General features: G+C 41.8%; 1 protein-coding gene across 1 annotated transcript in view; it reads left to right on the top strand.

The window, feature by feature from the left end:
- Positions 1–27,926, top strand: part of LOC138851245 (phosphatidylinositol phosphatase PTPRQ-like) — a 115,647-nt gene that overhangs the window by 71,824 nt on the left and 15,897 nt on the right. Inside the window, exon 3 of the mRNA XM_070080151.1 lies at positions 24,797–25,042. Coding sequence (XP_069936252.1) covers positions 24,797–25,042 — 246 coding nt within the window. The remainder of the gene's footprint in view (positions 1–24,796; positions 25,043–27,926) is intronic.

Here is a 27,926-nt window from a genome sequence, read left to right as displayed (position 1 = left end):
TTTATGCTATCCACGTTTTCACTTCAGGAAGATGTTAATACAGATCATTGTTACAGCTGTACAAATCATGTTATGAAACACCCAGATGTTAGTACATAGCACCAAGGAGATACAATATCAGATGTTCACTGTGGAGGCAATAGTACCTCAGTTCCTAGACCTGCCACTGTCCCCTCACAACAATGTTCACCAAAACACTCTTAAATATCACTGATTTTCATTATATTCACTTCTATGGAGGAGTTGGCTTACTTGTACTAATGTGTTGCAGGTAGTACTATGTCACTGAACAGTTTTCTACCTCACCAACCTTCGTAGTTAAGTAATATTAAGAGAGTATGTGGCGCACACTGTCTCTCTCTTTCTTTGTCTCTCTGTCTGTCTCTCTCTCTCTCTCTTTCTCTTTCTCTCTAATCTTCTCTAACTGTAATCAGTCTAATGCGTTAGCTTTTTGTTAATAATTAAAACTAATTCTTCTCCATCAAACTTATTAAGGTAATATATCGTGAAATAATAGAATATTCACTTGTTTTATATTCATTGTAAACCCCTAAGTTTAAAATTACACTCACCTAAATGACCATATATACAAAATTACTCAAACTGTTATTGCCTTATTAATCTTAAGTTAGTCTTAAGTTTGCCAGAAATGTTGTACATATAAAGGGACTTTCTGCTTGTCCACCCAATTGTTATATTATTATGTACAAAAATTGTATCATGAAGAAATAAATATTTTATTCTTATTCCAAATCTCTCTCTCTCTCTCTCTCTCTCTCTCTCTCTCCCAGGTGCAATAGCACTTATTATTGCCTATCTTGCACATCTCACTCTCATTTTAATTCACTTAATTATTGAATTTATGCACTTACCTTTCCTCTTTCCTTACCATAATGGTCATTATATTATTACTGACACTATAGTTTTAACTCTGATTCTCTCCAATATATCTAACATTATCCCTTTACCTTACACAGATCACTTTCACAGAGTTATTATCCTGTTTCAGCTCATTTCAAAGCCCATTACTTTCTTAGGTATAATACCACCCCCAGGATACTACCACAACAGTCAGTCAACACTCAGGTACCTACTGACTGCTGGTAAACAGGAGCTGTGAGGAAACATGACCAACGTTTTATCCGTGCTGGTGGTCGAACCACTGACACTCAGTATGTTAGCTCATTGCCCGAACCACGAGATACCTGTGGCAACATGTAAGCTATTAGCTTTACCAGACAAAAAAAAGCTAAAGTACTCTCATGAAGGTTGTGTCTCGTTCCTAAGAACAGCAATCAATGAGAAGCAAATTATAATTAAATGTTTCAATAAATCTGTATTTTCCAAGAAGTTACATTTGTGTTAAAGAGGGACATTCACATTATCTGTCAAGTAAAAGTCCAGAGTTATGCCAAGTATATCAGGCAGCGAAAGTTATCTTTTAGCTTGAGGAAGGAACGTGTGGGTTTACTTATGTGAGGCTAGTTGCCAGGTGTAGGTCATCTCCTGGACAGGTGATGCTTGATGAAGGAACGTGTGGGTTCACTTATGTGAGGCTAGTTGCCAGGTGTAGGTCATCTCCTGGACAGGTGATGCTTGATGAAGGAACGTGTGGGTTCACTTATGTGAGGCTAGTTGCCAGGTGTAGGTCATCTCCTGGACAGGTGATGCTTGATGAAGGAACGTGTGGGTTCACTTATGTGAGGCTAGTTGCCAGGTGTAGGTCATCTCCTGGACAGGTGATGCTTGATGAAGGAACATAAGAACATAAGAATGTAGGAACACTGCAGAAGGCCTACTGGCCCATACGAGGCAGGTCCTTATCAAAACGACATCTACCTAAAGCTACCCAAGAAATAACTCCCGTACCCCATGACACCAATCAAACCCAGCCCCTCCCTCTCATATATTTGTCCAGTCTCTTCTTAAAGCTACCCAAGGTCCTAGCCTCTATCACCCCACTGGGAAGACTGTTCCACGCAGTACTTACCTATGTCCTTTCTAAATCTAAATTTATCTAACTTAAATCCATTATTCCTGGTTCTTACCTGGTTCGACACCCTCAGTACTTTATTAATGTCTCCCTTGTTTATGCCCGTCATCCACTTATACACTTCAATGATATCTCCTCTCATTCTACGCCTCTCCAGAGAGTGGAGATTTAAGGCTTTAAGTCTATCTTCATACGGGAGGTTCCTTACACAGTAAATCATTTTAGTCATTCTTCTCTGTATGTTCTCTAATGAGTCTATGTGTGGGTTTACTTATGTGAGGGAAATAAATGGTATAAAATACCGACACAATGGCAATATAAACACAAATGCAGTATAATGTGATCCTTTATTGACTACGTTTCGCCCACACAGTGGGCTTTTTCAAGTCACAAACAGAACTACCTGGGGTGGAAGGAACGCGAGTATTTATAGTCCGGCTGAGGTCAGGTGAAGAATGCTGCATCTGATGATGTACCGAGTTGGGTTGTAGAGTCTAAAAACTTGGGTAGCTTGGAAAGGAGATTGGACAAGTTTGTGAGCAGACCTTCTACAGTGTTCTTATGTGGGATAGCGATGAAGAAGTTTCTTGGCAAGTGGTTCCGCTATGTTATAGAAGCCACTATTCTGGTTGAAGTTGTCGGATATAGAAATAAGTGATGATTCCAGGATTCTTCGGTATTGAGTGTTGTCTTCTGTGGCGATAAGTCTTGAGTTTCTGTAGTTTATCAAGTGGTTGTGTGAATTACGGTGTTGTACGCAGGCATTCCTTGTGTCGTCAGACCTGCTTGCGTATTGGTGTTCTGAAATACGTGTTTGGAGGTCCCTTGATGTTTCGCCCACGTATAACTTATGTGAGGCTAGTTGCTAGGTGTAGGTCATCTCTTATGCAGGTGACGTTTGATGAAGGAACGTGTGGGTTCGCTTATGTGAGGCTAGTTGCTAGGTGTAGGTCATCTGGGCAGGTGATGTTTGGAATGATTATATGCTGTACACAATATACTTAATTACATAATAACATAATTACATAAAAATAAATGTACCTAATATTAATATTTTTTGTCGGTGAGACTCAGGAGAGGAAGGTAAGCTGGTTCCTAGAATATTATTATTGTCGCAGATAGAGATTAGATATGCAAGTTCAGTACATGGCAAGACGTCGCCACATTATGCTGATGTTCTCTACATAAACTTACGTATGCATAAGTTGAAAATAATTGAGGTAAACAGAGGTAGAGAAGACTTAAATTACTAACATAAAATGAATCGAACATAGCAAATTGTGGCATGCAAAGAGTACGTAACCTTTATTCGGCGCACGTACACACCCTCATTTACAGGCTATCTCCCCCAACCAGCGAACCAGGTTGCTAAGAGTTGATGATGGGGCCCCGTCGTTCAACTAGTGACCAGGTTCTAGCCAATAAGAAGATGGTTTTGGCAATCGCAGAGGTTATGTGGGTACCGCTCTCCTGTCTGCCCTTGTCATTCCCATTCTAGAGCTGGTTGAAGCACGGTCTGCTATCTTGTGGCTTCTATTTCTGCTTTGCTTACCGTGGAGTGCACTATACTTATCACTGTACATAGTGTACATATTGCTGTTATAAATTAGTGAAGGATAATATAAGTCTAAACTTTTTCTACTGTGTTTATTTGCTCCCATTACACCCGGGGTAACAGGCCATTTGGAATCCTGGGTTGTAATACAAATTGTCTAGTATTTATTACACTTGTGTCCTATTTTCATCTTTCTGTAAATATTACTTCATAAACAGAGATGATGAACATGTAAAAGTTAGTAAAATATCCACAGCGCTCTATTACAATGGACATTTTGGCAAAAAGAAAAAAAATAACTGGGTTATAGCTGAACCTATAATAAATCATTCTTCTGCAAATTATTTAGTTTCAAAGAATTAAGCACGAGTGTCTGAATGGTGAAAGTTAAGTCTCAGGTACGGAAGGTTGGAAGAGTGACTCAAATTCACCTTAAACAAACTTCTAACTTTCATGATAGTACAGAATATTGTGTCAAGGTTAGGAGTGAAAGCAAATTATCTAGTTAATAATGAAACACTGTAACGTTCGTTTTTCCTGTAAAACATCAATCCTCAGTACTCTTTACAAACAAGCAAACACACTCAAATATTGTGTGGGGCACTTAAATGAGATATTGGAGTAAGGAATACACTTGTTGGACGGTTGGCAACTTATATTGAGAGAGTCTTGTGAGGGGAGAACCCAGGAGCTGTGTCTGGTCGAGCCTATCTCCAAGGTCAGAGTGAGAACGTGGCCTACGGCCTAGTGCTTACTTGCGCAGCTGCATGACGTCACAGCCAGCCACTGAGCCTAACGTACAGGCAGCCTACATATAATAAAGCTGGTACTAACTACATATACTACACAAGTATATTACATAGGGAATTAGTAACACTACAGACACAAACACACAGCGAGGTCGGGAGCTATGACTCGGCCTCTGCAATCACAACTAGGTGAGTACAATATAAGATAAGATAAGAGTTCGTTAGGATTTTTAACCCTGGAGGGTTAGCCACCCAGGATAACCCAAGAAAGTCAGTGCGTCATCGACGACTGTCTAACTTATTTCCATTGTGGTCCTCAATCTTGCCCCCCAGGATGCGACCCACACCGGTCGACTAACACCCAGGTACCTATTTGCTGCTAGGTGAACAGGACAACAGGTGTAAGGAAATGCGACGAAATGTTTCCACCCGTCGGGAATCGAAAAGGGGCCCCTCCGTGTGTGTGAAGCGAGAGCTTTAGCCACAAGGCCACCGGGCCACCAGGTCACCGGGCCACCCAATTTGATGAGTACACACTCATGCACCTGGACAAGGAGCTGTGAGTCAACCCCTGCAACTACAAATAGTTAAGTACACACACACACACACTCACTACTACTACTAACCTAACACACAGAATTACATAAGTTTTCCATTCTGAGGCAATCAAAATTAAAAAAATGGGTTGCCAGAGAGCAGGAAGAAAAACCAAGGGACAGGAGGATGAATCTGCAAAGGAAGATTGAGCAGCAGAGCTCACAAAAAGTAGACAAGAATGGGAAAAGAAACTAGATGAACTTAGCATGAGAATGGAAGAGAGGATTGATATGGTAAGCAAGAAGTGGGATATGCAAGTCATAGCAGCAGAGGTTAGGATACAGCGATTAGAAGAGGAACTGAAAAATCTGAAACAGCCTAAAGAACTAAAGAACATTTTGGGAATGACATCAGAGACTGCTACCTCAGTCACAAATAAGGGGACTGTAGAGAAAGAAGGAGCAAAACTGCATGTAGAAGCTCTATCAGAGAGGACTGTAGTAAATGAAAGAGCTAAGCTATATGTGGAGGCCCTAACAGACCACAGCAGAGCCCAGGGAAAGCCGAGAAGGAGGAGACAGACAGGAGATCCCAGACTCAGGAAGAAGATCAAATACAGCCTCCCTCACAACTTCCTACAGAAGCCCCCCAACCAGGTCAACCCCAGTGCAACCAAACATTCTGAACAATAAAACACCCATGCCATATCCAATACCCCCACCCACTGCATTACGAACTCCAGCCCCACAGCAAACACCCATAGTTCCCTATCAGGTCTCCCACTTCCCCAACCCCAATATACCCCTGATACCACAGTCTTAGAAAAGAAGTTGAAGGTGTGGTATACAAATGCAGATGGTATAACAAATAAGTGTGAGGAGTGGCATGAAAGAATCAAGGAGACATCCCCAGACATAATAGCACTCACAGAAACAAAACTCACCAGAATGATAACAGATGCAATCTTTCCACCCGGATATCAAATCCTCTGGAAAGACAGAGGGAGGAGAGGGGGAGGAGGAGTTGCATTGCTCATTAAAAACCAGTGGGGTTTTGAGAAAATGGAAGGAATGGATTGCACGGGAGAAAGGGACTACTTAGTAAGAACAATCCAGTCTGAGGGACATAAGGTGATAATTGCAGTAATGTACAACCCACCACAGAACTGCAGGAGACCAAGGGAAGAATATGATGAGATCAACAGAGCAATGGTCGACACACTAGCCGAGGTGGCCAGAAGAGCACACATGGAGGGAGCAAAGTTACTAGTTATGGGTGATTTCAATCACAAGGAGATTGACTGGGAAAACCTGGAAACCCATGGGGGTCCCAAAACATGGGGAGCCAAGGTGATGGATGTGGTTCTGGAAAACCTCATGCATAAACATGTTAGAGACACTACCAGAGAGAGAGGCGAGGATGATCCAGCAACACTGGACCTTGTATTCACCTTGAGTAGCTCAGACATCGAGGATATGCATGAAAGGCCCCTAGGAGCTAGTGATCATGTGGTTCTCTGCTTTTGCTACATAGTTGAGCTCCAAGTGGAGAGAGTAGCAGGAATAGGATGGGAAAAACCAAACTACAAAAGGGGGAACTACTCAGGCATGAGAAACTTCCTTCAAAACATTCAGTGGGAGAGAGAACTGACAGGAAAACCAGTACAAGAAATGATGGACTATGTGACAACAAAATGCAAGGAGGCAGAGGAAAGGTTTGTTCCCAAGGGAAACAGAAATAATGGGAAGAACAGAACGAGTCCTTGGTTCACCCAAAGGTGTAGGGAGGCAAAAACTAGGTGTACTAGAGAATGGAAAAAGTACAGAAACAGAGAACTCAGGAAAATAAAGAGATTAGCCGATGAGCCAGAAACGAATATGCACAGGAAAGAAGGGAGGCTCAGCGACAATATGAAAATGATATAGCATCGATAGTCAAGTCTGACCCGAAGCTGTTGTATAGCCACATCAGTAGGAAAACAACAGTCAAGGACCAGGTAATCAGACTGAGGAAGGGTGATGGGGAGTTCACAAGAAACGACCGAAAGGTATTTGAGGAGCTCAACACGAGATTTAAAGAAGTATTTACAGCAGAAACCAGTAGGACTCCAGGAAATCAGAACAGGGGGGAACACCAACAAGTGCTGGATGAGGTACACATAACCAAGGAGGAGGTGAAGAAGCTGCTATGTGAACTTGACACCTCAAAGGTGGTGGGACCAGACAACATCTCTCTGTGGGTCCTTAAAGAGGGAGCAGAGATATTGCGTGTGCCATTAACAAAGATCTTCAACACATCCATTGAAATTGTGCAACTCCCTGAGGTATGGAAGATGGCAAATGTAGTCCAAATTTTTAAAAAGGGAGACAAACATGAGGCATTAAACTACAGACCTGTATCACTAACGTGTATAGTATGCAAAGTCATGGAGGAAATATCAGGAGGAGAGTGGTGGAGCACCTGGAAAGAAACAAGTTTATAATTGAAAACCAGTATGGTTTCAGGGAAGGAAAATCCTGTGTCATAAACCTACTGGAGTTTTATGACAAGGTGACAGAAATAAGACAAGAGAGAGAGGAGTGGATCGACTGCATTTTTTGGACTGCAAGAAGGCCTTTGACACAGTTCCTCACAAGAGGTTACTGCAAAAGCTAGAGGATCAGGCACGCATAACAGGGAAGGCACTGCAATGGATCAGAGAATACCTGACAGGGAGGCAACAATTAGTCATGGTATGTGACGAGTTGTCAGAGTGGGCGCCTGTGACAAGCGTGGTTTCACAGGGGTCAGTCCCATTACCTGTGCTGTTTTTGATATAGGTGAATGACATAACGGAAAAGATAGACTTAGAAGTGTCCTTGTTTGCAGATTATGTGAAGTTAATGAGAAGAATCAAATCGGACGAGGATCATGCAGGACTACAAAGAGACCTGGACAGGCAGGAAGTGTGGTCCAGCAACTGGCTCCTTGAGTTTAACCCTGCCAAATGCAAAGTCGTGAAGATTAGGTTGGGGCAAAGAAGACTGCAGACACAATATAGTGAACAATAAAATGGTATAAAATACCGACAGGTTGTTAGGTAAGACACATATGCAACAGTTAGGTATCTTTATTTCGAAACGTTTCGCCTACACAGTAAGCTTCTTCAGACGAGTACAGCAAAGTTGATAGAAGCAGAAGATACTTGAAGACGATGTAATCAGTCCATCACCCTTGAAGTTTTGAGGTGGTCAGTCCCTCAGTCTGGAGAAGAGTATTGCTCCATAGTCTGGAACAATATGGAGTTGAAGTGATAGGATGGAGCCTTATATAATGCCAGGAGGTGAGACGTAAGTCACTAGTAGAGGTAAGAATGTAGACGTTGAGAGGTCAGGTCCCTCTCAAATCCAGCCATTCTCACTAGTAGAGGTTGTTGAAGTTGATTCCAAGTATGTGCCTCAAAACTTCAAGGGTGATGGACTGATTACATCGTCTTCAAGTCTCTTCTGCTTCTATCAACTTTGCTGTACTCGACTGAAGAAGCCTACTGTGTAGGCGAAACGTTTCGAAATAAAGATACCTAACTGTAGCATATGTGTCTTACCTAACAACCTGTCGGTATTTTATACCACTTTATTATTCACTCTGTCAGACACTGCAACACAAGGGTATCTTGGTACAGACTTGGAATCAACTTCAACAACCTCTACTAGTGAGAATGGCTGGATTTGAGAGGGACCTGACCTCTCAACGTCTACATTCTTACCTCTACTAGTGACCTACGTCTCACCTCCTTGCGCTATATAAGGCTCCTTCCTATCACTTCAACTCCATATTGTTCCAGACTTTGGAACAATACTCTTCTCCAGACTGAGGGACTGACCACCTCAAAACTTCAAGTGTGATGGACTGATTACATCGTCTACAAGTATCTTCTGCTTCTATCAACTTTTCTGTACTCGACTGAAGAAGCCTACTGTGTAGGCAAAACGTTTCGAAATAAAGATACCTAACTGTTGCATATGTGTCTTTCCTAACAGACACAATATAGTCTAGATGGCCAAAGACTGCAAACCTCAATCATGGAAAAAGATCTCGGGGTGAGTATAACACCGAGCATATCTCCTGAGGCGCACATCAATAAGATAACTGCTGCAGCATACGGGCATCTGGCAAACCTACGTATAGTGTTCCGATACCTCGGTAAGGAATCGTTCAAGACTCTGTATACCATTTACGTCAGGCCCATACTGGAGTATGCAGAACCAGTTTGGAACCCACATCTGGTCAAGCACGTCAAGAAATTAGAGAAAATACAAAGGTTTGCAACAAGACTAGTCCCAGAGCTAAGAGGATTGTCCTACGAAGAAAGGTTGGGGGAAATCAGCCTGACGACACTGGAGGACAGGAGGGTCAGGGGAGACATGATAACGACATATAAAATACTGTGCAGAATAGACAAGGTGGGCAAAGACCGGATGTTCCAGAGATGGGACACAGAAATGAGAGGTCACAATTGGAAGTTGAAGACTCAGATGAATCAAAGGGATGTTAGGAAGTATTTCTTCAGTCTATATAGAGTAGTCAGGCAGTGGAATAGCCTAGAAAGTGATGTAGTGGAGGCGGGAACCATACATAGTTTAAAAGCTAGGTATGATGAAGCTCATGGAGCAGGGAGAGACAGGACCTAGTAGCAATCAATGAAGAGGCGGGGCCAGGAGCTTTGAATCGACCCCTGCAACCACAAATAGGTGATTACAAATAGGTGAGTACACACACACACACACACACACACACATACACACGTCATAGCAGGTTGCGTGCCATTAAAAATAAGAAGTGTAACCTACTAAATGTGAAGTTCATTTTATCAAAAGTGAAAAGTAAAAACACTGGAGGAGTGTGTTGAGTACGAGCATAAATGCATATAATTATCACAGGTGAAGGATTTCCAAAAAAGTCTTAGAAGGCCTACGTATACGACAACAAGGAGATCAGCAACCGGCAACTTGTCCACCGCCCCACTGACAGCACAAGTTCCTCTCACCTATTGTGGTTGCATGTTGTCAGATTTCTTGTCTCTGCACACTGTAAGCTACTGGTCACTCACTCCTGCTAGCTATTACCAGAATTAGAGTAGAAACAGCATAGATAAGGTGGAGATAGGATTGATGAGTGCGAGAGGAGAGGCTCGTGGGTAGCTAGCGAGAGTTAACCACCAAACACTCGCACACACACACTAGCACAAGTGTTAGGCACTTGTAAATGCTGAGTGTTAGTACTAGAGGCTAAGTTTTAGAATTACTAGTATTATTATTGGTATTTTATTAGTAGTATGGATACATAGAAGTGAGGAGCATTATTTCTGGGTACATATAAACAACTGAGTGCTCACACACACACACACACACACACACACACACACACACACACACACCTTCAAGGCAGAATCGACTCGGAACAGGATCCTGCAGGAGAAAGCACGATTAAGGGACATGCCGGCATACAGGAAGGTGCATCTCGACCGCGACAGAACACAAGAAGAAAGGCAGAAACTGAGAGAGATGGTACAAAGGCGAAAGGAGGAAAGAGAGGGGAAGGAGAAGACAAACAGGAGACCCCAGACACAGGAAGAAGATCAAATACAACCTCCCTCACAGCTTCCTATAGAAGCCTCCCAACCAGGTCAACCCCAGTGCAGCCAAACACTCTAAACCAAAACACCAATGCCACATCCAATGCCACCACCCACTACATTACAAACTCCACCCCCAGAGCATCCACCCATAGTTCCTTATCAGGTCTCACACTTCCCCAACCCCAATACACCTCCCAGACCACAGCCTTAGAAAAGAAGTTGAAGGTGTCGTATACAAATGCAGATGGAATAACAAATAAGTATGAGCAGTGGCACGAAAGAATCAAGGAGACATCCCCAGACATAATAGCACTCACAGAAACAAAACTCACCAGAATAATAACAGATGCAATCTTTCCACCCGGATATCAAATCCTCAGGAAAGACAGAGGGAGGAGACGAGGAGGAGGAGTTGCACTGCTCATTAAAAACCAGTGGGGTTTTGAGAAAATGGTAGGAATGGATGGCACGGGCGAAAGGGACTACTTAATAGGAACAATCCAGTCTGAGGGACATAAGGTGATAATTGCAGTAATGCACAACCCACCACAGAACTGCAGGAGGCCAAGAGAAGAATACGATGAGATCAACAGAGCAATGGTCGACACACTAGCCGAGGTGGCCAGAAGAGCACACATGGAAGGAGCAAAGTTACTAGTTATGGGTGATTTCAATCACAAGGAGATTGACTGGGAAAACCTGGAGCCCCATGGGGGTCCCAAAACATGGAGAGCCAAGATGATGGATGTGGTACTGGAAAACCTCATACATCAACATGTTAGAGACACTACCAGAGAGAGAGGAGAAGATGAACCAGCAAGACTGGACCTTGTATTCACCTTGAGTAGTTCGGACATCGACGATATCTTGTACGAAAGGCCCATGGGATCTAGTGATCATGTGGTTCTGTACTTCGACTACATAGTTGAGCTCCAAGTGGAGAGAGTAGCAGGAATAGGATGGGAAAAACCAAACTACAAAAGGGGGAACTACTCAGGCACGAGAAACTTACTTCAAAACATTCAGTGGGAGAGAGAACTGACAGGAAAACCAGTACAAGAAATGATGGACTATGTGACAACAAAATGCAAGGAGGCAGAGGAGAGGTTTGTTCCCAAGGGAAACAGAAATAATGGGAAGAACAGAGCGAGTCCTTGGTTCACCCGAAGGTGTAGGGAGGCAAAAACTAGGTGTACTAGAGAATGGAAAAGGTACAGAAGACAGAGAACTCAGGAAAATAAAGAGATTAGCCGAAGAGCATGAAACGTATATGCACAGATTAGAATGGAGGCTCAGCGACAATATGAAAATAACATAGCCTCGAAAGTCAAGACTGACCCGAAGCTGTTGTACAGCCACATCAGGAGGAAAACAAAAGTCAAGGACCAGGTAATCAGACTGAGGAAGGGTGATGGGGAATGCACAGGAAACGACCGAGAGGTTTGTCAGGAGCTCAACACGAGATTTAAAGAAGTATTTAAAGTGGAAACCAGTAGGACTCCAGGAAATCAGAACAGGGGGGTACACCAGCAAGTGCTGGATGAGGTACATATAACCAAGGAGGAAGTGAAGAAGCTGCTATGCGAACGTGACACCTCAAAGGCGCTGGGACCAGACAACATCTCTCCGTGGGTCCTTAAAGAGGGAGCAGAGATATTGTGTGTGCCATTAGCAAAGATCTTCAACACATCATTTGAAACTGGGCAACTCCCTGAGGTATGGAAGATGGCAAATGTAGTCCCAATTTTTAAAAAGGGAGACAGACATGAGGCTCTAAACTACAGACCTGTATCACTAACGTGTATAGTATGCAAGGTCACGGAGAAGATCATCAGGAGAAGAGTTGTGGAGCACCTGGAAAGAAACATGCGTATAATTGACAACCATCATGGTTTCAGGGAAGGAAAATCCTGTGTCACGAACCTTCTAGAGTTTTATGACAAGGTGACAGAAGTAAGACAAGAGAGAGAGAAGGGTGGATCGACTGCATTTTTTTGGACTGCAAGAAGGCCATCGACACAGTTTCTCACAAGAGATTACTGCAAAAGCTAGAGGATCAAGCACACATAACAGGAAATGCACTGCAATGGATCAGAGAATACCTGACAGGGAGGCAACAACGAGTCATGGTACGTGACGAGGTGTCAGAGTGGGTGCTTGTGACAAGCGGGGTTCCACAGGGGTCAGTCCTAGGTCCTGTGCTGTTGTTGGTATATGTGAACGACATAACGGAAGGGATAGACTCAGAAGTGTCCTTGTTTGCAGATGATGCGAAGTTAATGAGAAGAATCAAATCGGATGAGGATCAGGCAGGACTACAAAGAGACCTGGACAGGCTGGAAGTGTGGTCCAGCAACTGGCTCTTTGAGTTTAACCCCGCCAAATGCAAAGTCATGAAGATTGGGGAAGGGCAAAGAAGACCGCAGACACAATATAGTTTAGATGGCCGAAGACTGCAAACCTCACTCAAGGAAAAAGATCTGGGGGTGAGTATAACACCGAGCATATCTCCTGAGGCGCACATCAATCAGATTACTGCTGCTGCATACGGGCGCCTGGCAAACCTACGGATAGCGTTCCGATACCTAAGTAAGGATTCGTTCAAGACTCTGTATACCATTTATGTCAGGCCCATACTGGAGTATGCAGCACCAGTTTGGAATCCACACCTAGTCAAGCACGTCAAGAAATTAGAGAAAGTGCAAAGGTTTGCAACAAGACTAGTCCCAGAGTTACGGGGATTGTCCTACGAAGAAAGGTTGAGGGAAATCGGCCTGACGACACTAGGGGACAGGAGGGTCAGGGGAGATATGATAACGATATATAAAATACTGCACGGAATAGACAAGGTGGACAAAGACGGGATGTTCCCTAGAAGGGACACAGACACAAGAGGTCACAGTTGGAAGTTGAAGACTCAGATGAATCAAAGGGATGTTAGGAAGTATTTCTTCAGTCTATATAGAGTAGTCAGGCAGTGGAATAGCCTAGAAAGTGATGTAGTGGAGGCGGGAACCATACATAGTTTTAAGGAGAGGTTTGATAAAGCTCATGGGGCAAGGAGAGAGAGGACCTAGTAGCAATCAGCGAAGAGGCGGGGCCAGGAGCTATGAATCGACCCCTGCAACCACAAATAGGTGAGTACAAATAGGTTAGTACACCGTGCATGTCTCCAGAAGCACATATCAACCAGGTAACTGCTGCAGCATATGGGCGCCTGGCAAACCTGAGAACAGCGTTCAAGACACTGTACACCGTGTACGTCAGGCCCATACTGGAGTATGCAGCACCTGTTTGGAAACCGCACTTGATAAAGCACGTCAAGAAACTAGAGAAAGTGCAAAGGTTTGCGACAAGGTTAGTTCCAGAGCTAAGGGGGATGTCCTAAGAAGAAAGGTTAAGGGAAATCGGCCTGACAACACTGGAGGAAAGGAGGGTCAGGGGAGACATGATAACGACATATAAAATATTGCGCAGAATAGTTGTACAAGTTGGACAAAGACAGGATGTTCCAGGGAGGGGACACAGAAACAAGAGGTCACAATTGGAAGTTGAAGACACAAATGAGTCAGAGAGATATTAGGAAGTATTTCTTCAGTCACAGAGTTGTCAGGCGGTGGAATAGCTTAGAAAGTGATGTAGTGGAGATGGGAACCATATATAGTTTTAAGATGAGGTTTGATTAAGTTCATGGAGCGGGGAGAGAGAGGACCCAGTAACAACCAGTAAAGAGGCGGGGCCAGGAGCTATGACTCGACCCCTGCAACCACAAATAGGTGAGTACACACACACACACACACATGTACATACACACAGGTTGAGGTTGAGGGAAATCGGACTGACAACAGTGGAGGACAGAAGGGTCAGGGGAGACATGATAACAACATACAAGATACTGCAGGGAATAGACAAGGTGGACAGAGACAGGATGTTCCAGATAGGGGACACAGAAACAAGGGGTCACAATTGGAAGCTGAAGACTCAGACGAGTCACAGGGATGTTAGGAAGTATTTCTTCAGTCATAGAGTCGTCAGGAAGTGGAATAGCCTAGCAAGAGAAGTAGTGGAGGCAGGAACCATACATAGTTTTAAGAAGAGGTATGACAAAGCTCAGGAAGCAGAGAGGGAGAGGACCTAGTAGCGATCAGTGAAGAGGCAGGGCCAGGAGCTGAGTCTCGACCCCTGCAACCACAATTAGGTGAGTACAATTAGGTGAGTACACACACATGCACACACACACAGCCTTAAGGCACCTCTGTTTATGGAGTCACTCTATCCCCCTCCGTCCCTCCCCCCTCCCCCTTCACTTCCATCTCCCATCCTATCACTCTCTCCCTCTCTCTCTCTCTCTCTCTCTCTCTCTCTCACCCACCCACTACCAGACCCAAGATAATCTCCCACTCTCCACCTCTACATCACTCTGCCCCTCCCCATCCCTCTAACCATCTCTCCCCCTCCCCCCTCGAACCATCTTTCTCCCACTCACAACTCCCACTCCCCCATTCTCTTTCTCTTTCTATCACTTGGCCACTCTATCCCTCTCCTATCTCCCATCCTATCACACTCTCCCTCTCTCTCTCTCTCTCTCTCTCTCTCTCTCTCTCTCTCTCTCTCTCTCTCTCCTCATCCTCACCTTCCATCCATCTTCCCTCTCCCCAGTCTTCTTTCTCCCCCTCTCTCTCTCCCTAGCCCCTCACACACTCCCTTTCTCCTCACTCCCTATACCCTCTTGTAGCCCCTAAAACTCTCCTTGATGCTGCGCCCCCTCCCACCCCATATCCTTCTCCACCATGCCCTACCTCCCTCCCCCTTCCTCTCCCTACAACACCCATCCTCACACAAACACCCTCTCTGAAAATAAATAAGCTAAAATTGGGCAATCAAGAACACGACAAAGACCCAAGGGTCTGGCGGACGAATCTGGGAAGGAGGGTTGGGAGGCAGAGCTCAAAAAAGGGAGGAAGACTGGGTAAGTAAGCTAGAAGAGCTTGGAAGGAGGATGGAGGAGAGGTTAGCTGCAGAGGGCAGGAATTGGGAGCAACATGCCATAGTAGCAGAAGAGGAACTGAGAAATCTGAAACAGCCTAAAGAAAGTATAACAGTACAGACATAACATCAGGAACTTCTACATCAGACACAGACAAAGGGACTGGAGGGAGCAAGGAAGCTATACTGTATGCAAAGGTCCTGTCAGACCCACACGGGGTCAAGGCAAAGAGAGGGAGCACACTAGGAACAAATGAGAGGTTGGAAGACATTGAAGGAGCTAGGATATATGCAGGGACTCTAACAGACACCTGCAGGGGCTGGGAACAGCTGAGCAGGAAAGACAGACCCATGAGCATAGGGGATTCAGCTAGGGAAGGGATTGAATGAAAGATCGCTCCTGGGGAAGGAACTAAAACACCTCAGAGTATGCAATGGGAGACACAGTGGGAGGAAGAAAGGGAGAGATCAGCTTTTGTCTATGGGCCCCAGGAAGTCGAAGGGAAACCTATGATGAAAGAAAACAGGAAGAGAAAAAAGAGATTGAAGATATCATGAAGGCAATAAGTGAGGGCGACATGACCCAAGTAACAAATTTTTGGAGAATTGGATGGTTTGCAAGGAGAAGGAAACAGCCTCTCAAAGTAATTTTCAAGGCAGAATCAACTCGATCCATGATCTTGCAGGAGAAAGCACGGCTTCAGAACAAAATAGAGTTCCAGAATGTGTACCTTGATCGAGACAAAATGCATGATACTGAAAGAGAGAGTGCAAAAATGAAAGGAGGAATGGTAGGAAATGACAAAGAAAGGCAGAATAACCCAGACACAGGTGGAAGGGCAAACACATCCCCCAGAAACACCTACAGAAGGACTCCAACCATGACAACCCCAAGGAAACTGAACAATCTAAACCAACAATCACACACCAATCCCTCTGTCCCTTCCCCCCCCCACCATGAACCCCCCCCCGATAGCAACCCACTGTGAGAATTCTGCCCCCACCCCCACTGCAACACCTCATAGGCCCCTGCCAGGGCTCCTGCTCTCCCAACCCCAATATTCTCCCAGGACCACAGTTTTAGAACAGAAGTTGAAGGTTTGGTACATGAATGCAGATGGAATAACGAATAAATATGAGTGACATGAAATAATCAATGAGAAGTCCCCAGACATCATAGCAGTCACAGAAATGAAACTCACTGAGACAATAACAGATGCAATCTTCCCACCTGGATATCAGATCCTGATTAAAGATAGAAGGAGCAGAGGGGGAGGAGGGGTTGCACTGCTCATAAAAAAATGATGGAAATTTGAGGAAGTGGGAGGCATGTACGAGATTAGAGAATGGGAATACAGAGTAGATGCACTTCAGTTTGGGGAGCACAAGGTAGTCATTGCAGTGATGTATAATCCACCAGAGAACTGCAGGAGGCCAAGAGAGGAATGTAAAGAGCAATGGCGGACACACTGGCTAAGGTGGCAAGAAAAGCTCACTCGAGCAGAGCAAAGTTACTGGTTATGGGTGATTTCAACCACATGGAAATCGACTGGGAAAACCTGGGGCCACAAGGGGGTCACGAAACATGGAGAGCCAAGATGATGGATGTGGTACTGGAAAACCTCATACATCAACATGTTAAGGACACTACCAGAGAGAGAGAGGGGAGGATGAACCAGCACGACTGGACCTTGTGTTCACCCTGAGCAGTTCAGACATTGAGGACATCACATATGAGAGTCCCCTAGGAGCTAGTGACCACGTGGTTCTGTGCTTCGAATACATAGTAGAGTTACAAGTGGAGAGGGTAACAGGAGTTGAATGGGAAAAGCCAGACTATAAATGGGGGGACTACATAGGTTTGAGGAACTTTTTGCAGGAGGTTCAGTGGGACAGAGATCTAGTAGGAAAGTCAGTAAAAAAAATGATGGAATACGAAATAAGAAAATGCAAGGAGGCAGAGGTAAGGTTTGTTCTCAAGGGCAACAAAAATAATGGGAAGACCAGAACGAGCCCCTGGTTTTCCTGACGGTGTACGGAGGCAAAAATTAAGTGCACTAGAAAATGGGAAAAGTACAGAAGGCAAAGAACAGGAAAATAAGGAGATAGTCGAAGAGCCAGAAACGAGTATGCACAAGTAAGGAGGGAGGCCTAGCCACAGTATGAAAATAACATAGCATCGAAAGTCAAGTCTGACCCAAAAAAGCTGTATAGCCACATCAGGAGGAAGACAACAATCAATGACCAGGTGATCAGGCTGAGGAAAAAAGGTGGGGAATTCACAAGAAACGATCATGAGGTATGCAAGAAGCTCAACATAAGATTTAAAGAAGTATTTACAGGAGAGACAGGAAGGGCTCTTGGAAGACAGCACAGAGGGGAACACCAACATGGAATATACCAACAAGTGTTGGATGACATACACACAACAGAACAGAGGAGAAGGTGCAGAAGCTGCTAAGTGACCTTGATACCTCAAAGGCGATTGGACCGGACAATATCTACCATTGGGTCCTTAGAGAAGGAGCGGAGATGCTGTGCATGCCACTAACCACAATCATCAATACATCCCTTGAAACTGGGCAACTACCTGAGAAATGGAAGACAGCAAATGTAGTCCCCATATTTAAGAAAGGAAACAGAAATGAGGCGCTAAACTACAGACCTGTGTCCCTGACATGTATTGTGTGCAAAGTCATGGAGAAGATTATCAGGAGGAGAGTGGTGGAACACCTGGAACGGAACACGATTATAAATGAAAACCAGCATGGGTTTATGGAAGGCAAATCCTGTGTCACAAATCTCCTGGAGTTTTATGACAAGGTAACAGAAGTAAGACACGAGAGAGAGAGGGGTGGGTTGATTGCATTTTCCTAGACTGCAGGATAGCCTTTGGCACAGTTCCCCACAAGAGATTAGTGCAGAAGCTGGAGGATCAGGTGCATATAACAGGGAGGGCACTACAATGGATCAGGGAAAACCTGACAGGGAGGCAGCAACGAGTCATGGTACGTGAAGAGGTATCACAGTGGGCTCCTCTGACGAACAGGGTCCCACAGGGGTCAGTTCTAGGACCAGTGCTAATTTTGATATATGCGAATGACATGATGGAAGGAATAGACTCTGAAGTGTCCCTATTTGCAGATGATGTGAAGTTGATGAGAAGAATTAAATCGGATGAGGATGAGGCAGGACTGCAAAGAGACCTGGACAGGCTGGACATGTGGTCCAGAAACTGGCTTCTCGAATTCAATCATGCCAAATGCAAAGTCATGAAGATTTGGGAGGAGCAAAGAAGACCGCAGACAGAGTATAGGCTAGTTGGACAAAAACTACAGACCTCACTCAGGGAGAAAGACCTTGGGGTGACCATAACACCGAGCACGTCACCGGAGGCACACATCAACCAAATAACTGCTGCAGCATACGGGTGCCTGGCAAACCTGAGAATAGCGTTCCGATACCTTAATAAGGAATCGTTCAAGACACTGTACACTGTGTATGTTAGGCCCATACTGGAGTATGCAGCACCAGTCTGGAACCCACACCTGGTCAAGCACGTCAAGAAGTCAGAGAAAGTACAAAGGTTTGCAACAAGGCTAATCCCAAAGCTCAGGGGAATGTCGTACGAGGAAAGGTTGAGGGAAATCGGACTGACTGCACTGGAGGACAGAATGGTCAGGGGAGACATGATAACGACATACAAGATTCTGCGGGGAATAGACAAGGTGGACAGAGATAGGATGTTCCAGAGAGGGGACACAGAAACAAGGGGTCACAACTGGAAGCTGAAGACTCAGACGAGTCACAGGGACGTTAGGAAGTATTTCTTCAGTCATGGAGTCGTCAGGAAGTGGAATAGCCTAGCAAGTGAAGTAGTGGAGGCAGGAACCATACTTAGTTTTAAGGAGAGGTATGACAAAGCTCAGGAAGCAGAGGGAGAGGACTTAGTAGCGATCAGTGAAGAGGCGGGGCCAGGAGCTGAATCTCGACCCCTGCAACCACAATTAGGTGAGTACAATTAGGTGAGAGCACACACACACACACACTTGCAAACACACACACACACAATACTGAGAGGAGTTGACAAGGTGGACAAAGACAGGATGTTCCAGAGATGGGACACAGCAACAAGGTGACACAGTTGGAAGTTGAAGACACAGATGAATCACAGGGATGTTAGGAAGTACTTCTTTAGCCATAGAGTAGTCAGGGAGTGGAATAGTTTGGGAAGCGATGTAGTGGAGGCAGGATCCATACATAGCTTTAAGGAGAGGTATGATAAAGCTCAAGGTTCAGGGAGAGTGACCTAGTAGCGACCAGTGAAGAGGCGGGGCCAGGAGCTTGGACTCGACCCATGCAACCTCAACTAGGTGAGTACACACACACACACACACATATATATACATATACATATATATATATATATATATATATATATATATATATATATATATATATATATATATATATATATATATATATATATATATATATATATATATATATATATATATATATATATATATCGTGCCTAATATGTAAAACTGGTCAATTAGTAAGAACTCATTTAAAATTAAGTCCTTTCTAAAATTTTCTCTTATACGTGTAAAGATATATTTTTTTCATTAATGTTGATGTAAAAACTTATAATTTTGCACCAAAAGGAACTTAGTAAACTTACCTAACCTTATTATAACAAGAACAATTTATTTTAGCCTAACCTAACTAAATATAATTTAGATTTGTTTACAATAATTTAATACTAAACAAACACAGTGAAATATATTTTATTCGTTAGGGTCAGAATGATTTTGGCGAAATTATTGCATACACAAATTTTCACTTGTCCTATATGGCAAGATGAGCGTTGCTATTTAAGCCAAGATCGCAGGTTCTGCCTATTCGGCACGACATATATATATATATATATATATATATATATATATATATATATATATATATATATATATATATATATATATATATATATATATATATATATATATATATATATATATATATATATATATTATTGTGACCCCGAACAAGTGATATTGATCAATAACAACACTGCAACTACCCAAGGATTCAAACCAATGCTGCTTTGGCCCACCTCTTGCTGAGCGAAGTCCCATGATGCTCTATCCCACTGGACCATGCAATCCTATAAAAACCAAACACCCAGCCAAGCTAGGTGTGTTACCCTTGGTCCGAGGACATACTGTAGTGTGGATTGCGTATCTGCACTCCTAAGTATTTAAACGATGAAATCAACAAGATATTTAGCATAGATACAAAACTGAGATTCCCAGAGATTTCGTTGAGAAGGCCCTACTGTCAGCTGACAGGAAAAATGTATTGGTCTTGCCATAAAATGACATTTTGGTCTCCCTGCAGGAGAATCTAAAGAAACTCAATATAAATCTGACTTAAAAAAAACACTGGGACAGTGAAATAGAGACTGATTAAAAACACATCACCTTATAATGTCAGTTGTGTCTACAAGGTCCCATAGATATTTTGCAAACTCTCATACATTGGTCAGACAGGTAAACCTCTGGAAACCAGATTATCCCAACACCAGTACTCAATTAGGACAGGCCAGATGTCGAATGCAATCTTTAACCTCTTGTAATCACCCACCGGGTGGGCTACCGTCCAGATAACTGTACCCAACAGTTCCATCATGGAAAGAAACATAATGAGTCCTCCCTCATGAAACATGATAGGAATGCTGTATATAACTCAAATTATGGGCTGTACAAACTCGATAGTTATTGAATGAGGTCAGTTGTTCACAGCCTTAGACAAAGATGTTATACTAAAGCACAGGATAATTTATAGGAAACTGAACCTATGGAGCTAATAATTGGTCTGACTGGATTACCTGGTTTGTGTGTTTTTATTAACCCATACATATTGGGTAGAGATGGATTAGTGGAGGCAATTTTTAATTAATTCATCTTTGCCTTTCAGTAGAAATTCTATTGTTTTATTGAAATTACAATAGATAAATGGTTCAGAGAACCGACACGTTGATAAATTAGACATTGGACAAATGTGACACCGCCTACGACTGCTGCACCTCTCCTGCCCACGGTTTATAAGCTGCTTCTCCGTACATATGCCGTATTCTATTCAAAATTGATGGACTGACCACATCGACTCAAGGTTGAGGGACTGATTACCTCATTCTTCTCCTGTTCTTCACGATTCTCCTTTGTATGGACTAATGAAGCCACTGTGTGGCGAAACGTTTCCCAGATAAAGATCCCCAAGAGTTGCACATGTGTCTAATTTATCATTGAAATTACTGTTAACAGTTTCTAAGAGATTCTTAATAAATTTAGAATAATTTTCAGTATCATCCAGATTATTAATTTTATCTTGGTAATTATTTTCTTTCATAATTACTATTGCATTTATTTTATCTGCTTTAGTAAGCTGCAATTTTTTATATTTAATAAGAATCTTTGAGGTCACTTAAGAATATTTTGTTTTAACACAGAGTTATATACCATTCCCTTACTAATATTAATTTCATCAGTGGATAAATCAAAAGATTGTTCAAAGTTACAAAAGGCTTTTGCATTTTCAACACTATTAACTTTTTTTGAAGTTGCAAAACTTAGACCAAAACCTAGAACAGCCGTTGTATTTTTATCTAACACTTCATCGGATAAGTTAATTACAAAATTTTTTATTATTAAGCTTTGTCCAATCACTGTTTTCAATTAAAATGTCTAATTTTCTTTATAGTTTGTTTTTGAGTTCATTACAAATTCTTCTGAGTTTATTATATAAATGATCCAACAAACTGTGTTTACATTTTGTTGGAATGACCTGATTAAAAGAGTATTTTTTGTTTATCAACATTTGGAGTGCCTCCTTCTCCTGTATTTTAGTAATTTCGAAATGTTTCTGAAGAATAGTTCTCGCAAAATCATCAAAGTGATGATCTCTGACGTCAAGATTTGGGCAAAACTTGTTCATCCAGTTTTTTTTTTTTTTTTTTTTTTTTTTTTTTTTTTTTTTTTTTTTTTTTTTTTTTTTTTTTTTTTTTTTTAGAAATTAAGTCGAGTAAAAGGACGCAAGTGCAACTAATGTGACATTTTGTGTCAACGTTTCGCTCTTCAGGAGCTTTGTCAAGCTCCTGGAGAGCGAAACGTTGACACAAAATGTCACATTAGTTGCACTTGCGTCCTTTTACTTTACATATTGTCGGTAATTCTACCAACATTATTACAAATTAAGTCGAATTTTAAGCTTGTGTGACTTGTTCAATGCAGAAGAAAACTGGGAAACAAAAGAAATATGGTTAGGTAAGCTTACCTGGAACATTCTCTCCTTGTTCATCTGCTATCCTATTCTCCGTCTTACTCTTAATACTTTCAATAATAACTCTACCATACACTTTACCAGGTATACTCAACAGACTTATTCCCCTATAATTTTTACACTCTCTTCTGTCCCCTTTGCCTTTATACAAAGGAACTGTGCATGCTCTCTGCCAATCCCTAGGTACCTTACCCTCTTCCATACATTTATTAAATAATAGCACCAACCACTCCAAAACTATATCCCAACCTGTTTTTAACATTTCTCTCTTTATCCTATTAATCCCAGCTGCCTTACCCCCTTTCATTCTACCCACTGCCTCACGCACCTTCCCCCACACCCACAACCAATTCTTCCTCACTCCTTCAAGATACTATTCCTCCTTGCCCTATACACGAAATCAAAATATTCCCTCCATCTTCCCGATACCTCTAATTCTCCAATTAATAACTCTTCTTCCTTATTTTTCCCTCCATGTACTCCTCTCCTCTTGCATTACTTCCTTGTAAAAACTTCTCATATGCTAACTTTTTCTCTCTCTTACTACTCTCTTTACATTATCATTCCACCAATCGTTCTTCTTCCCTCCCGCACCCACTTCCCTGTAACCACAAACTTCTGCTGAACACTCTAACACTACAATATTAAACCTACCCCATACATCTTCGACCCCATTGCCTATACTCTCATTAGCCCATCTTTCCTCCAACAGTTGTTTATCTGTTACCCTAACTGCCTCCTCCTTTAGTTTATACACCTTCACCTCTCTATTACTTGCTGCCTAAAAAGTGATCTGATATATCTGTGGACCCTCTATAAACATGTACATCCTGAAGTTTACTCAACAGTCTTTTATCTACCAATACATATATATATATATATATATATATATATATATATATATATATATATATATATATATATATATATATATATATATATATATATATATATATATATATATATATATATATATAATAAGATCACAGTAAACAGGTGATTTCAGAATATGCAAAACAACCACTCTGAAAGAATAGAGAAATTCCAAGCGCTTTCGTGACTACTCACATTATCAAGGAACTTGATAATGTGAGTAGTCACGAAAGCACTTGGAATTTCTCTATTCTTTCAGAGTGGTTGTTTTGCATATATAAATATATATATATATATATATATATATATATATATATATATATATATATATATATATATATATATATATATATATATATATATATATATATATATATATATATATATATATATATCATAAACCCTCTTGATAACAGGTATAGCTTGCTGCTTGTACATACACTTTGGTGACACTACACAGGTAATAATGTATATGTATATATATGTCGTGCCGAATAGGTAAAACTGGTCAACTAGAAAGAAGTCAATTCTAAAATTCTGTTTTATACGTTTAAATATATATATATTTTCATTTATGTTACTTTAAAAATTAATAATTTTGTACCAAAAGAACCTTAGAAAACTTTCCTAACCTTATTATAACAAGCAGAATTTAATTTAGATAAGTTTACAATAATTTAATAATAAATAAAGACAGTGAAAGATATTTTTGTCGATGAGTTCAGAATTATTTTTGCTAAATTATTGTGTACACAAATTTTCGCTTGCCTTATTCGGCAAGAAGAGTGTCGCTATTTAAGCCAAAATTGCAAGTTTTTCCTATTAGGCGCCACATAAACATAACCAACATCAATGAGGAATTAAGATGTTCCATTTAACTGTTTTTTTTGTTCTTCCCATGTTAATATAGTTTTACTAAAATTACGTTGACAATTTTTAAACAGGAATCATCACAAAAGTTTTGCATTTCAGTTTTTTTAAACAATGATAGATAATATTTTTTCTTATATATGAAATAAATTCTGAACATTAATGAAATACATTTTATATATTATCATTAACTACGTCTCTCATTTCAAAATGTTTTATCTCTATTTTAACATTAATAATATAAACAACTAACATGTTTAAAATATGTGTCACAGGTCGTGGTCCACCACAGAACGTGACAGTGACGCCAGGTTTGACAAGTCTCACTGTGTCATGGGATCCACCTGATGAACTTCCTCTCTACTACTCCGTGACTGTTGGTAGTGACACTCAAGTAGTATATGGATTCTCAGTCGTCATTAACAACTTACAACCTTGTACAACTTATATTATATCTGTGGTATCTGTGTACCAGGACGAGTCGCCAGTAACATACAGCAGCGGTAAAACACTGGACTCAGGTAATATGTCAGGTGCAGTGTTTACTCTCTCTCCTACAGCAAAGTTATTTACCTTAATTGATGTTTACTTCTCTAGTTGTTTATCTTTCATCTTGTTTACTCTCTGTGGAGCTCATATTATGTTGGTTATCTTCTACGGTGTTTTCTCCTCCTTGGTGTTTACCTTCCATGTTGTCTACCATAGTGTTTACCTTCCATGTTGTCTACCATAGTGTTTACTCTCCATGTTGTCTACCATAGTGTTTACTCTCCATGTTGTCTACCATAGTGTTTACCTTCCATGTTGTCTACCATAGTGTTTACCTTCCATGTTGTCTACCATAGTGTTTACTCTCCATGTTGTCTACCATAGTGTTTACTCTCCATGTTGTCTACCATAGTGTTTACCTTCCATGTTGTCTACCATAGTGTTTACTTTCCATGTTGTCTACCATAGTGTTTACTCTCCATGTTGTCTACCATAGTGTTTACTCTCCATGTTGTCTACCATAGTGTTTACCTTCCATGTTGTCTACCATAATGTTTACCTTCCATGTTGTCTACCACAGAGTTTACCTTCCATGTTGTTTACCATAGTGTTTAACTTCCATGTTGTCTACCATAATGTTTACCTTCCATGTTGTCTACCACAGTGTTTACCTTCCATGTTGTCTACCATACTGTTTACCTTCCATGTTGTTTACCATAGTGTTTACCTTCCATGTTGTTTACCATAGTGTTTACCTTCCACGTTGTCTACCATAGTGTTTACCTTCCATGTTGTCTACCACAGTGTTTACCTTCCATGTTGTCTACCATAATGTTTACCTTCCATGTTGTCTACCACAGTGTTTACCTTCCATGTTGCCTACCATAGTGTTTACCTTCCACGTTGTCTACCATAGTGTTTACCTTCCATGTTGTCTACCAGTGTTTACCTTCCATGTTGTCTACCAGTGTTTACCTTCCATGTTGTTTACCATAGTGTTTACCTTCCATGTTGTTTACCGTAGTGTTTACCTTCCATGTTGTCTACCATAGTGTTTACCTTCCATGTTGTCTACCATAGTGTTTACCTTCCATGTTGTCTACCATAGTGTTTACCTTCCATGTTGTCTACCATAGTGTTTACCTTCCATGTTGTCTACCATAGTGTTTACCTTCCATGTTGTCTACCATAGTGTTTACTCTCCATGTTGTCTACCATAGTGTTTACCTTCCATGTTGTCTACCATAGTGTTTACCTTCCATGTTGTCTACCATAGTGTTTACCTTCCATGTTGTCTACCATAGTGTTTGCTCTCCGTGTTGTCTACCATAGTGTTTACCTTCCATGTTGTCTACCATAGCGTTTACCTTCCATGTTGTCTACCATAGTGTTTACTCTCCATGTTGTCTACCATAGTGTTTACCTTCCATGTTGTCTACCATAGTGTTTACCTTCCATGTTGTCTACCATAGAGTTTACCTTCCATGTTGTTTACCATAGTGTTTACCTTCCATGTTGTCTACCATAGTGTTTACCTTCCATGTTGTCTACCATAGTGTTTACCTTCCATGTTGTCTACCATAGTGTTTACCTTCCATGTTGTTTACCTACAACGTTGTTTACCTTCCATGTTGTTTACCTACCATGTGCTGTGGTTTTAGCATACAAACAAGCAATATCAAAAATTGTGAACTGTCAATGACAAATTGGTTGCATAATTACCCCTAGGTGGTGTTATTCAGCGTATCTCAGAAACTGAGATTTTTTCTAATTTGTTCTAATTGTTTGGGTTAAACAGCCCACACCTGACTGCTGACTATAGGATGATTTTGAACCCCTTGTGACACTGGAACTGCGCAGTCCCCGGCATGTCAACTAAATATAAAACTTACCTTGCTCTTGTAGTGTGAGCTATAGTGTTGGATGAACCTTCGACAGATATTGGTGACTTGATGGAAGCTCAAGTGTCCTTGGATGTCCACGTCTTCCACTCAGTCTGGGAATACTCAACACTCGCACTGGTACACTATGTTCCACAAGATTTGTCTTTTTCACAGTGATGTCATTACAGGAAGCTGATCACACTTCTCTGTAATTGTTCTGTTGTGTTCGTGGAGATTCTTTTATTAACAAAATGCGTGATCACTAGTGTTTTTGTAATTACAGCATGAAGCACAAGTTGCCTTGACGAAGTTTAAAAGCAATCTGCCCCGCGGCGCCCTCCGTCGGCCCTTTCTCCTGGGCATCTCAACACACAGAAGTGCAGGTTAAGCTTGCTTGCCAAACTTCTACAATGTAGCAATGCAGAATACTTGATTCTTGCTATCTGGACATAGATGTCAGTGCATGCTATCTTTAACATGGTGATAAATGGTTGCAGAATTTTCCTTAATTGTCCTGCTAAGGTAAGAGATCGATTTTCTCTTATTAATCCACACTCCTTGCAACAGTGGTCTCTTGCAAGGAAGTCGTGTGACTACACTCCTTGCAACAGTGGTTTCTTGCAAGGAAGTAGTGTGACTACACTCCTTGCAACAGTGGTTTCTTGCAAGGAAGTCGTGTGACGACACTCCTTGCAACAGTGGTCTCTTGCAAGGAAGTCGTGTGACTATGATACACGCTGGTATTGCATCTGGAATCAATTATAAATTGTTGGCACAGAAGCAGGCAAGACACCATTGCCCTTTCTGAAAGGGCTGTTGAGAAATGGCATTACCAGCTAAGTTTAAAGAGTTTGTACTTAACTTAGAAAGACAGCTCATCGCCTGCACAGCCGCCCCTGCAGACGAGGTCTTGAGAAGCTGTCGAAGTCATCTCTCAACGGGCTGTAAAGATTTATAATTTGTAAGATTATAAATTACCCCTAGGGGGTGTTATGTCAGCATATTTCATTGACTGATTACTGACAAATTTCAT

The sequence above is a fragment of the Cherax quadricarinatus genome, unplaced genomic scaffold (genome assembly GCF_038502225.1).
Source record: "Cherax quadricarinatus isolate ZL_2023a unplaced genomic scaffold, ASM3850222v1 Contig174, whole genome shotgun sequence".
NCBI lineage: Eukaryota > Metazoa > Arthropoda > Malacostraca > Decapoda > Parastacidae > Cherax > Cherax quadricarinatus.
The sequence above is the reverse complement of the archived record's forward strand: the minus strand, read 5'-3'. Positions and strand labels throughout refer to the sequence as shown.